This window comes from Erithacus rubecula, assembly GCF_903797595.1.
Source record: "Erithacus rubecula genome assembly, chromosome: 1".
NCBI classification, from domain to species: Eukaryota; Metazoa; Chordata; class Aves; order Passeriformes; family Muscicapidae; genus Erithacus; species Erithacus rubecula.
Window position 1 is genome coordinate 83,761,943 of NC_136658.1, and position 13,187 is coordinate 83,775,129.

At 39.4% G+C, this 13,187-nt stretch overlaps 1 protein-coding gene across 1 annotated transcript in view; it reads left to right on the top strand.

The window, feature by feature from the left end:
* Positions 1-2,268: 2,268 nt before the first annotated feature.
* Positions 2,269-13,187, top strand: part of SLC9A4 (solute carrier family 9 member A4) — a gene marked incomplete at its 5' end in the record, with an annotated part of 31,030 nt that continues 20,111 nt past the window's right edge. The window contains 3 exons of the mRNA XM_079320846.1: positions 2,269-2,527; positions 4,641-5,104; positions 10,155-10,414. Of these exons, the coding sequence (XP_079176972.1) occupies positions 2,269-2,527; positions 4,641-5,104; positions 10,155-10,414 (983 nt within the window). The remainder of the gene's footprint in view (positions 2,528-4,640; positions 5,105-10,154; positions 10,415-13,187) is intronic.

Below are 13,187 nucleotides of genomic sequence, written 5' to 3' on the forward strand. Positions count from 1 at the left end.
TTTTATTGCCATTTTTATTGTATTTATTATACCATTTTGCTCTGATTTTGTGACGTACAATGTTCTTTGCACTGTAGTCCTTTCTGGAATATTTTAACACTTGTTTTCTAGAAAAAGATTAATAAAAGGGAACACCAGAGGAAGCCTGCAGTTTAATTTTCTGATGCAGTCCAGTGGGACATATCCAAATTCTTCAAATTAATTACCTTCTCCAGTGGGAAGAAAATACCATGATAGACTGCTACAGCTGGGTATGCCATAGGGATTCAGAAAAGAAGGACCACTGTGTGGGCTTATCCCAGGCATCTCCATCCTTCCTTCAATGAGGGGAAGAATTCCATGAGCTGTGAAACATTTCCCACCTAGGGACACCTGCACCTGGACATTGCTGATCCTGTCTGGTGCTGGTCACTCAATGCCCACTGAACCTGTTAGCATTACAGGTGTTTTGCAGGTGTAAATCACAGCCCTGATTGTCACAGCTAGTAGACTTGCAGGGACTCTAAGGGTTTCCCTTGCAGTCCTCTGTCTGCCAGAGCTCATAACACTTATTCTCAAACCTATCTTGTAGTCTGTGTGTGTCTATAACTGAGTGAAATGCAATGATCAGCATTAAGCAATCTGCTCTCTTGTTCTACTCACTTCATTTGGCCTTCAAGTTAACTAATCCTTGTTTTATAATGCTAATTGAATATCTCATCTGTGAGGTTCCTTGTTGGAAAGGGATTCCAAGAAATACTGCTATTATATTTTCCAGTATACTGGGGAAAAAAAACCTCTTTTGCAAGCAGGTTGAGCATTATCTACCTGATGCTATCTTATGTTCAAAACTGATGTTGCTGTGAGGCTGTCAGAAGATTGTGTTTCATGTAGAAGCAGAAAATCAAAGGGTACTGACTGTACTACAGAAAATTTTGACATTGCAGTTGCACCTGTATTGGAGATTTAGTACAGATCATAATAATTTTTATGCAAATTTACCACCTGTCACCATTTGTTGTCTTTTGTTTTGCATTATAGACCATCATAGTTGTACGCACTGGATCCCTTCTGCATTCATGGAGATATTCAGTCTGTGAGGCCAATTGGTTTGAAGAAATCTCCTCCCAAGCACATGCACTGTGGCTTCAGGGTCCTCAGAACTGGTTGTTTTGGGGTATCACATCTGTTCTCACCATTTGCACTGTCTTCTAACACAATCAAATCATTGATGAATTTGAATAATTTGAATAATTTGTCAGTAAATTAAATGCACTCAGTTCTAAGAAAAGTAATGCAGGTTTTAGAAGCTTCTAATCAACAGCGCTATGTTTATTCACTCTGTTATCCTTACACTAAACATAGCAGTTTTTGTGGAGGAGAAAATATGCTGGCATTTAAAAAAAATGATCCATAAGAGAAGTTGGAGGAGGATAATGTGTTTGCCCAGCAAATGCCTTACTGATACGAGTAAAACAAATGCCAAACACAAGACAGCTCAAGATCCAATTTCAGGCAGGTGGTGTGACTCAGACCTTCCTCTTTATGTTGATATTGCCTGCTAAACACATGCAGGTGTTTAAGAAGGGGAGCCCCTTTGCAAACAGGGCTGTAATTTGTGTGGTGCCCCACCAGATGTCCCTCCTGGGAGCCCTGCACGGTCCCTTTGCACAGTCCCTTTATTTACACACCCAGTAGTTTTGTTACCGGTGTGACAGGACCAGGGAGCCGTGCCAGGTGTGGTGCCCGAGGTGCCACTTGCTGTGGGCAGGCAGCTGAGGAGAGAGGGCAGGAGGGGAAGGCTGGAATCAGCCTGTCCTGCCTGCCCAGGCTGCCACCACCTCTCCAGGCTCATGCTGTTCCCCTGTGCTGTGCTTGTGCTGAACGGTGAGCATTGAAAGCTTTCTTGTTTTTTTTATTTTTTTTAAATTTTTTTTGTTTTGTTTTGGTTTGGTTTGGTTTTTTTTTGACAGTGGAAAAATCAGAGAGGCTGCATAAGTAATGTAGTTGGAAAGGTCTTTTTATTCCTCAACAGGGTGATGCCGTGGCTAAGGCTTTTCTGGGTCACAGGAACCTGCACGACCGGTATCTTCACACAAACTCCAGGTCCCTCTGCAGCACAAGGATCGGGACAGGCACAGAAGGACTAGAAAATGACCTCTCACAGGCAAAGGGAAGAGCCCTGAGGAAGAAGGGGCTGTGGGCAGTGTGAATCAGCAGGAGTGACTGTGCACACCTTCATGCACCCATTATATGCTAAATCTGTAATTAAATTGTCACAGCCCAGACATGGGCTTTGCCATGCTTGCACGTGCAAAGCTTTCCAAGCTGCTGCTGTTGCTGCTGAGTGTGGAATTCTGTTCTGCTGCTGCTCATGGGGATGAGCCCAGCCTGGGCAAGAGGTCCTTGCTTCACTATGAACATGATTCCAGTGATCTTGACTCTTCTCAAGACACGAGGCTGCATGTTTTCACACTGGACTATGACTATGTGCAAATTCCCTATGAAGTTACCCTCTGGATCCTCCTTGCTTCTTTTGCAAAAATAGGTAAGTAGAAAATGCGATCTTGGGTTCTCCTAACTCGGAAATAAGTTTAAAAAGTACAATGTAACCAAGTAACTTTCATTCATTTTATAGCTGGGATTGATTTTAGAGTGTCTGTCCTCAAAAGAACAGGTGTGTTCATTAGCACAGCAATGCCAAAATTCCACCTTAGAATGATTCCATCTTACTTAAGTTAACATATGACCTCTAGCCTTCATGTCTCTTGGGCTGTGAGTAGCAAATAGCAGCAGAGCTCCCTGACACAGTGCTGTCCATTCATTTTCCTAGTCCTTATAGATCACAAGATACTGGAATTTGCAACCTGACACCAGACTGAGACTTCAAGTGTATCAACTTTTGGGGAGAAAGCATTAAACATTCTTCCTTTGTATGAATAAAAGGAAAAATTTCACTCTGAGTCTTTGTTTTACATATTTTCTCCTTAAAGTTGGTGTGAAAAGTAATTCCTGGAAGAGAGAATGAGGATGTGGATCATCAGAGATATAGGCTAAGTATCTTTTGAATACATAGCAATGTATCTAGCTTCTGTTAGACTCCATGTGGTTATCTGAAAGGGGAAAAGGCAACTCAGGGAGCAGTAATTGCTGTAGGAACTGTAATTAACAGAGCAAAAAAGGCTCATCATGTCTTATATATTTTCATGGTTGGGCTGAAATTATTTTGACCATTTAGAATTAATGGAGCAATATCAAATAAAAAAATTATAATAATGTGAAGAGTTGCAGGCATAAAATCTTCCTTTTCTTTTGATCTTTCTATGGGATGCTCAAACTTTTCTGGAAGTAGCCTGAAGAGAAACAGTTTTCCTATCATAGTCATCCAACTGACAAAAATCATTACCATTCTCTATGATTTGCCAGTTTCATTATAGCTGATGCCCTCAATCAGATTCCTACTAATGTCTTCACTGGTAACATAACAATCAAAATTTTAACCAAAAAAAAAAAAAAAAATTGCAATGGCATCAGCAGAGTGTGTTAGTAAACATATTTACCAAGTTCCTTATTTATTCTCCATAAAAGTACAAGATTTGACATAGGGCACAACTACATAATATTCTTGTTTTAAACATGAATTAGATACTTTAGAAGAATTGTGTGATGCCTGCAAGGAGGACCTGTTCCTTTTACTGTGAGTTTTCAAATAATATTATTTTTGATGAAAAGTGTGGAGCCATTACTTTTTAAATATATTTGAAAGATAGAGTTAGTCTAAATTATCTGGTTACCCAAGGAAGAAAATTTCCAAAATGTTAGAGTTTTCAGTATTTTATTCAGGTATTATCTTCTTTCTTGGTTTCAAGACTTAAGGATGGAAAACAGTTCCAAGATCTTGAAAGGCAAAACAATCCCTTATCTATAAGACTGGCAGAAGACTTGAAAATTATTTTTTAAAATTAAAAGCAGATAAGTAGAGTTATGATATAAACATACTTCTTGGTAAAAAAGAAAAAAATTAATGTCCTAAAAAATATTGGCACTTTCATAAAAATATTTTTATGTTCCTTTGCTTTTGAAGACTGATAACCCAAGGGTCAGAAATATTGTCCTGGCAGAACCTTCTAAAGTTGCAAGATGAAGACTTAGATGACCTAGCTCAAGCATGGAGTCACAGATATTGCATTTAAAGGTTTCTTAGTTGGCCTGATTTTCATCCTTGTAAATTCTAAAAAATCCTGACATTTTAGTACAGGCACATCTCATCCACAGTATGATCACACAGTTCCTTGTATAGTGACTAGGTAAGCCAGTGGGCAGTAAGGATTCTTGATTAATATTTTCTTTCCAGTTTGTGGAGGATCATTCTAAGAGGTTCCTCCCTTCCCAGAAGTGAGCTTAAACTCAGACATGCTTGCTCAGAAATCAGGAGCTGGGCAGCAGGAAGAGAAGAAATTCATGGTCAAACTCTTGCTCTGCTTTAGTGATATAAGTGTGGGAATGTTCAGTTTTTAAGGAACAATGCTGCCCTTTTTTACCTTCTTAATCCTTAGAGTAAAAGCTGGCTGACTGAAGACAAAGTGTCCAAAGACAGGCAAGACAATTGTCTGACATCAGGTTAATTTAAACTTAAATAATCATCTAATGTTTTATTCAAGGTTTCCATATCTTTCACCGCTTACCAAGACTTATGCCTGAAAGCTGCATCCTGATTGCCATTGGAGCCCTAGTAGGAGCAATCATCTTTCTTTCCCATCACAAATCTCCACCAGTGATGAACACTAGTATTTACTTCTTGTATCTCCTTCCACCCATTATTCTGGAGGAGGGTTATTTCATGCCAACTCGACCGTTTTTTGAAAACCTTGGATCCATTCTGTGGTGGTCTGTTCTGGGAGCTCTGCTAAACTCATTTGGGATTGGCCTCTCCCTCTATGGAATCTGCCAGATTGAAGCCTTTGGCCTGACTGACCTGGACCTGCTGCAGAACCTGCTCTTTGGCAGCATGATTTCAGCAGTGGACCCCGTGGCAGCTCTGGTAGTTTTTGAGGAAGCCTCTGTTAATGAGCAGCTTTACATGATGATATTTGGAGAGTCATTGCTAAATGATGGCATAACTGTGGTGAGTTTCTTTCTGTTCCTTGTCTTCCCCTCTTTGGACTCTTGTGGTTTGTAGGGTTACTGGGCACAGGACAAGAACTGCTCAGGGGAGATCCTAATACATTGCTTATTTTATGCATACTCCACTCAATTTCGTGCAAGGGATTTTATATGCAAAAATTATATCTTATATTACTTCTTTCCAAAGCATGTATTTTAGAGCTGTTGGAAGAGGGAAACACACACATACAGGTGAAATGTGCTCTTGCAGTCACTGATATGAATGGATAAGCTACAGCTGATTTTCCTGGTCAGATCAGTGTAGGACCTTGGAATGTTCTTGACATTGTGCAAGCAAATAAATAGAAAATTGTACTGCTTAAAGACTGAAGGCAGCAAGGGTAGAAATACAGGAGACACTGCTTTGTCTTATAACAGAGGAAGTTCTATGAGGAAAAAAAAAAAAAAAAAAAAAAAGGATAACCAGATGTGGATAACCTCTGGAGACCATACTCTGTCCTTCAGTCCCTTCCAGAAATTTTGCCAGAGACCTTAGACAGGAATTCCAAATGCCACTAAGAACTTTGCATAACTCTGTTTCTGTCAGTAAAAATACTGACATCTGACAAACATTTGCAATTTTTGGCTGTCTTGTCATAAATATCCAGAAGCAATGTTCCCTGAATGAGAGATTTGTTTGTTTGTTTTTGTTGTAGCTGTTTTTTTATTTGTAATAGAAGAGTGTTTGTGCAAAGCTCCTTGTGCTAATTTTTTTCCCCTTATCTCATTAGTTCTGCTAAAATTGGACCAAACTAAAATTATAGATGTAAGCAGAAGTGACAAGAACATTTAAAACATGTTTCTTAAGGAAGAAACTTCAAGCATGAAATTTATTGCTCAGAAACCAACAGGATTGCTCATGTGGTACAAGTTAACAGCAGGTTAAGGAATTCCACTAGATAAGATCTTCACAGAATTTAAATCACAGGAATCTAAAACACACAAAAACTATTCAGACACTGAGCCCACTTTGGACTTGTAAAATCTGTACAGAGTTCACTGCTGAAAGGCTCATGGGAGAAGTGCAGTTTATGAGCATTTAGAAGAGAAAAAGGAACAAACTAACTTCTTGCCGCCACAGCCTGCTGATCATAAATCCTTCCTCTTGGTGATCAGAGATACATGGCTGATTTAGAACTAATGGACAAGTGTAATTTAATTTACACCAAGCTACTTGGGTGCTATAGCTGTAACAGAAAAATCCCCAATGCATCAATCTCTTACACTTTTCTTCTTGGTTCCTTCTAATACTGACCTCAAAAATGTAGTATCTCTTTTTCACACTGGAAGAGCTTGTTTCATGCTTTTTTTGATGGGCTCACTACCTTGCCTTGCCTTTCCTTTCCTCCCAGCTATTTATCATGTGGATCCAACTCCTGGTGGTATTTACCTGACTTTCATCTGTTACAGTGTGAATGTGGAGTGACAGAAAGCCTCTTAAAACAGTGGACTTAGGCACTGCTCAGCAGCACTGGGTGTGTTCACCTGAATGGAGTCCAGTAGGTGACTTTCTCCTCTCTGATATCCCACTCACTTTTTTCCAACACTTTAAAACTGTTTGTCTTGGGTGTCTTCTCTTACCATTTCCTTCTCTTTCTCTCTTAACAGTTTCATTTGAGTTAACTCTAAATGTTTAAAAAAGATAATATCACCAAGATATATTAAGCATACATAATATTTTATTGTTTAAATACAGATATCCCCTGGTTCTCTCCAGCCTGCTTATCAGCTTAAATATTTTTTTTCCCCAGCAGGAAAAACTGGTATGTGTTTCGTTGAACTTGTGTATTACATTTGTGGCAACAATAACTCTGTCTCCTATATTTAGTTCAATATCCTGGTATATAAAAAGATATTACAAAATAACATAATTTGAATTATTATCTAGAAGTCATGACTTCCCCTTAAAGGGGTGGAAGAAAAGTTGATGATTTACTCTTTTTACCCATTGATACTTTTCTTATTTTCCTTGATACAGCCATGTCTGTGGATGGAAAAAGAAGGCTCCAAGTCCTGTTAATTGATTATTTCCTCATTTATTTCTGAGTGGGCTGTTAGCATCAGAATAGTTCAGACAGCAACAGGGCTGGACTTGCAAAAACATCACACATTAGTGGAATTTCAAAGCCCTGTTCAATACAAGTGTAAATCCAGTGCAGATCTTATTCAAACCTGAACTCAGGTGGAATACCCTGATTTTGCTGTGAAGTATTTCAGCCTGAAGCTCTGGTTCCATACATACACAGACAATTTTGTTTCTAAGCAGGAGCTGAGCACCTGTGTGTATCAGGAAATGAAATATTCCCTGCCTCATCTCTGAGGCTTAATTTTAGAAATATTAAGAACACCTATATATCATGCTGTATTCAAAATGGGTGGCACTTGCTGTATTCTCTAATGGAACCCTCTCTTCTTTGTAATGCAGCAGAACAGTTAAATCTAATACCTGATGAAGGCCTGAGTAATTTTGTTCTTTTTTTATTTGAGGAGATTTGAAGTTGCCTCTTTGGTGTCATTGAGAAAGATTTTGGCCACTGGTTTGGATGCAAGAAAGGAGGAGAGAAATACTCTGCTCCTGCTGTAAAAGTTGTTCCACTGTGCTTAGAGTAAAACCAACTACAGTGGTCAGGAAGAATTAGCAGGGTGATAAGAGAATTATCAAGACAGCCTGTGTTGGTGGTTAAGGCACTCACCTGAAAATCTCTTCTTCCAATGCTTCTGATGTGGATTGTATGTGCAGTAATTGTACATGGACACCTGAAGCATGGAGCAGACCCTGGGAAGACCCCTGTGGCACCAGTGTCATGGTCTCTGTTCCTCACTCTAAGAGCTGCCCAGTGGTACAAAATCCTCTCCAACAGCCCAAAGCATGATGTTCTCAGAGCTGCTACATGAGACCACTATCAATCCATCCCTTATTTTTGTGTGAACAAAAGCCTCCTAATCTGATTCAGGCTTTCCTGATGCATAAAGAATTCTAGTAATTGATTTACTGGCATGAACACTGCAGCATAATTTAATCAAGCCTTACTTACATGACACAGTGCAGGTTGTGGTACAGAGCAGTTTGCTCCCACAAAGCATGTTACAATTAAAAAAAATAGTTTCTGTAGCTTTTGTTTTTATGCCAAATCAGTTGAATCATATAGGTACTTTTGGAACTGAAAAGTGAAAAAAATTCTTAAGTCATTTGCTGAGAATCTTTCATCATTGTCAGCATAGAATCATGCTGTGGTATCATCTATAAAAAAATCACAAGTCTTAGGAAGAGCTCAAAGTCTACAAGAAAGGGTAACAGAGAGAAAACAGGCTCTGAAATTAAAAGCTATAAGGTTGGTAGGGTCAGGTTTGCTTGCTGTGAGGACATGAACCCTCTTTTCCTTATCTACCACTGAAGCAAAAAAATTCATACACTGGCTTTAGAAAAAAGAAGTTCTGGGTATTTTCTTAAATGAGATATTTTCCTTGACTTTGTCTGCCTCCCAGAACTACTAGCAGTGAGCCTTCTGGAGAACAGACTGTGTGACAGCTCAAGGTTATATGTCCCCAGCAGCAATTTAAGATTAGATAGTAGCTGAGCAGTAATTATTATCCTAATGAGCTTGACTCTTCTACCTGCAAATACCTGCTTTAGTCATCTTAATAACCTTCTGGAATTAACTGGATGAAGAAGAAAGACCAAAGAAAACCATAAAATGCAAATTACTTTGGTCTATTTATTGTTTTTGAACTAATGCTTTTGTGCAACAGCTTTGAGAATAGATGTCTTTAGCTGTTGCCCAAATTCTCTTCAAAACTGAAAGGTGACTTTCATGTGTTACACACTCACTAAACAGATCTGACAGGATTTAATGTTAACTGATTGTCAGCAACCTCTAAGGCCTTTTTATTACTACACCACTCTGGAAATTTTCTTTTAGGTTCTAAAAGATGAATGAAAGTGGAATATGCTGAAAACTTTTCATTAAGAGTTTCTGCAGAATAGAAATTATTGGTAATAGAAGCTTGGTAACATTTTGTGCTCTAAGATATTATCTTTACAGATCAAATTTTATAATACATCATATAAAATTATAATTTGTGATACATTGAATCTTTCTTCTAGTCTGATATTTTCTTTTAAGTTTTGTAATTTCAAGCTTTCTAGTCAAAATGTGTATATACGCAGGGTCTGTAAAACATTTAGAATGTCACAGCATTTGGTTCATACTTTGAGATTGTTCTCTGAGGAGATGGTTAAGTGGCATCAGACTCCAAATACAGGATAATAGAGAGGCTTTTTTACCTAGCTGGAGACAATATGAAACTGAGGCTACCATCTTCCCAGTGATGTCTTGTGACTTTTATGTTTCAAGTGCTATTGAAAACACGTAACATTCCCATGTCCATTTAGTTTGTTGAGTCTACTGACTGATCCTGTAGATAAACTAAATGGGACTTAAATTGAAGATGTGGTTCTTAGTCCCTGCCCTGCCCCAACCTGAGTCAGAAGGAGAATATGGAGATTAGAACCTGGGGTTTTCAAGGTACCCGGCTGGGCTTTTAATTTCTGCTACAAAGACCAAAAATTAACTTAACCATCAAACAAACCCAAAAAAGAGAGTGTTTTAAAATTATTCTTGTATTCTATTGTTATTATTGTAATATTATTATTGTATATTTATTATTTATTTATAATAATTTGCATTTAATTATTATTTATTTTTTTATTCTTCAATGGCATGCGGTTCCCCAGTAATTTACTTCTATTCCACAGCTATTACCCTTCCTTTTTTTTTTTTTTTTTTTCCCACTTTTTCAGGACACTTAACAGATTCTTATTTCTGGGACTTGTTAAAAGCCAGCTGAGATTTTAATTGCTATTTTGCTAATCTGTCTTACCTATCCCAGAAAAAGCAATTTATGGGATACACAGACACTGAAACACACACACATTGTTTCACCTGTGAAATGAGTAAGCCTGCCAGGTTCAGAAAGATGTTTACTTGCTGTGTTCTTATTTTCCCATGTAGGTTTTGTATAACATCTTCATCGCCTTCACGCAGATGCACAGGTATGAAGAAATTGAACCCATCGATGCCTTTGCTGGCTTTGCTCGCTTCTTCGTGGTGGGGCTGGGTGGAGTCTTGTTTGGCATCGTGTTTGGATTTGTCTCAGCGTTCATGACTCGCTTCACCCACAACGTCTCTTCAATCGAACCCCTGCTGGTCTTCATGTTCAGCTACCTCTCATACTTGTCTGCTGAAACCCTTTACATCTCGGGCATTTTGGCGTGAGTACTGCCTACGGCTTTTTGGATGATCTCTTTGAGGATCTGGAATTGTTCTGTGGTGGTTTGCTCAAGGCTGGTACAACACAGACATTCAGTCTCTGGCTTAAAGAGGCAGTGCACAGCTTCTCAGAGGTCTGTAAAATACAGGGGTAACTAGGAAAAACAAACCCACAGTCAGTGTAGGCACCGATATGCTACAGAGGAGTGTTGGCAAAGTACTGCAAGTTGTGGGTAAAGAGGCCAGTGCTGCCACTATCTGTATGCTCTCTCTGATAAGATCAGCAGCAGGAGAGAATGATTTGATAATACATCAGTGTATCTGTATCTATTTTTAAGCAGCGTCACAATCAGATTATAAGAGAGACATAAAGCAATGGGTATGGAAAATGAGACAGGATGATGGAGGAGGTATTACTGGCACCAAAGAAGGCTTCAAGCATCAGCACTTTGTTGTTCTTCAGTTCTTCTCTCCCCTTTTGTGATTGCTCAGTACACCACAGCATTACATGTTTCTTTACCTTCAATACTGTTCACCTGTCCTACACAGTTGTAGTCAATTATGGATGAGGCTCGACTGCAGCCCCATTCCCAATGACCACAAACTGTGCCTACAATTCCCCCTCTCCTTTCTTTTAGATAAATGCCATGTCTGCCATCCTTCTACAGGGTCCTTGCAGAAAAGACAGCAAACATGGTACAAGTATGCCTTGTGAAGATTCCACTAACTCAGGAATACGTCTGTGTACTGACCTTGATTCATTCCCCAATGAATCATCAATGATAAATCACATATCATCAAGGTTTTTATACTTATAGGATAGTAACAAGCACCATCAAAATCTTTGTACTTATGCCTATGGAATTATTATTTCATAGAGAGACTTGAGGAGAAAGCTGCTGGGAATACCACAAGGATACCACACCAAACAACCCATCTGCAGGGTAAAGCATAAAGAGAGGGAGACTCATGCTGCTAAATGCTCCAGCTGGGGCTGCCGTAGGCTCAGTGCACAACTGGTGGGTAGCAGCAGCTTTACATGGCCTGAGCTTTCATGATGGGTCCTGGAGGACCTCATGTTCCAGAGAGTGCTTCCCTTTGTAGAGGACAAACCAGCTTAAACTTAAAAATTTACAGCCACATGGCTGCTGATGTACAGACAGGTGCATTCACCTCAACTTGTGAAGCTCTGATTTCATAGAATCAGAGTGGTTTGAGTTGGAAGGGACATTTAAAGGCCATCTAGTCCAGTGCCCTGGCAATGAGCAGAGACATCTTCAGCTAGATCAGGCTGCTCAGAGCTCTGCCCAAACTGGCCTTGAATGTTTTCACAGGTGGGACATCTTCCACCATTCTGGGCAAACCATTACAGTGCTTCACCACTCATTGTAAGAGAGCTTTCCCCTGTGTCCAGTCTAAATTTACCTAAATCTTTTAGTTTAAAACCATTATCCCTGTCTTATTGCATAAGTGCTACTAAGAGGTTTGTCCCCATCTTTCTTATAGGCCTTTTAAATGTCAAAATATTTAAATAAGGTGTTCCTAAAACCTACTCTTCTCTAGGCTGAAAAGCCCCAAGTTATCCAGCTTCAGAGCAGAATGGCCCTGGGAAGCAGTATTTGAATATTTAAACATATTAAGCAAGTGGTTCAACTGGATATAGATTATCTTGAGCAATTAGACAAAGCAGATGTGTCTTTTACTATGTTTTGCATACCCAATACATATGCTCAGATTTAGGTGACTGGCAACTTTAGTTGAGCAGGATTAGCTCTACTATGCAGGCAATAGTAATACCATATGGACCTTTTTCTACCTGCACTGCTCAAAATACTGCTTCCCTGCCTACTGCTTGCACTAGGCCTCATAGCTCTTTATTTCTTTCACTTCTTATTTTCATTTGAATTCTGAAATTATTAGCAATATAAGAATGTTAATATAAGTTGGATTTATTATTCTTACTGCTTCATTAAGGAAATTATTGCTTGTTTTAGGGATGGGAATTTATTGTCACCTTTCTGAATTATTGAGGATTCATTCATTTTTCACTTGGATCATGAAAGTCTATTATGTATGTGTATCTGAAAGACAACAATATTAATCATTAATGCCTAATGGCCTTGTCTTGGAGTGTCCTTGGACATGCTAAATGACTCAGCTCCACCAGGATACCCTTGAGATTTCTTCAGAGGAAATTAAACGAACTGAAACTAGAGGAAGGTTATTTAGTGAACAGTCATCATTCTCTGAATTCACAAGTTTGGAAAAATGTCATTACCAGAAGCCTCCAAAGACTAAAATCATATCAGTAGAAACTCGATAGGTGATGGAATATGTTACTAGCACAGCACTCAATCATGCAAAAGGCAGAGTGGAACAGGGAATCCCCTTCAATAGGGCTGATCAAAGACTGCTGCTCCATGTGATTGTCACCAGTGTCTGTGCTGGGTGGCTGCTGATGCCTCTGATGCAGGCTCTAGTCTTCATTAACAGTGAAGAAGTGGGAAAGGATCCCTTTGCTTCCTTAGGCACACTCACCACACCCTAAGTAACTAAAGGGAGAAGGACACCTCTGTAGGATAACTGGGTTTTCTCTGCTGTGCCACAATGGGCTGCTGTGGTTGGAGTGTCCTGGCACTGCCAGGGAGCCATGGGAGCTATGGCCCTGGCATGGCACTACCATGATCTGCCACTGCCACCTCAAGGGACAATATCACCCAGAGGCAGGTCATGTCTCTACAACTGATCCACCTGTAGGCTGGTACAAAACAGACC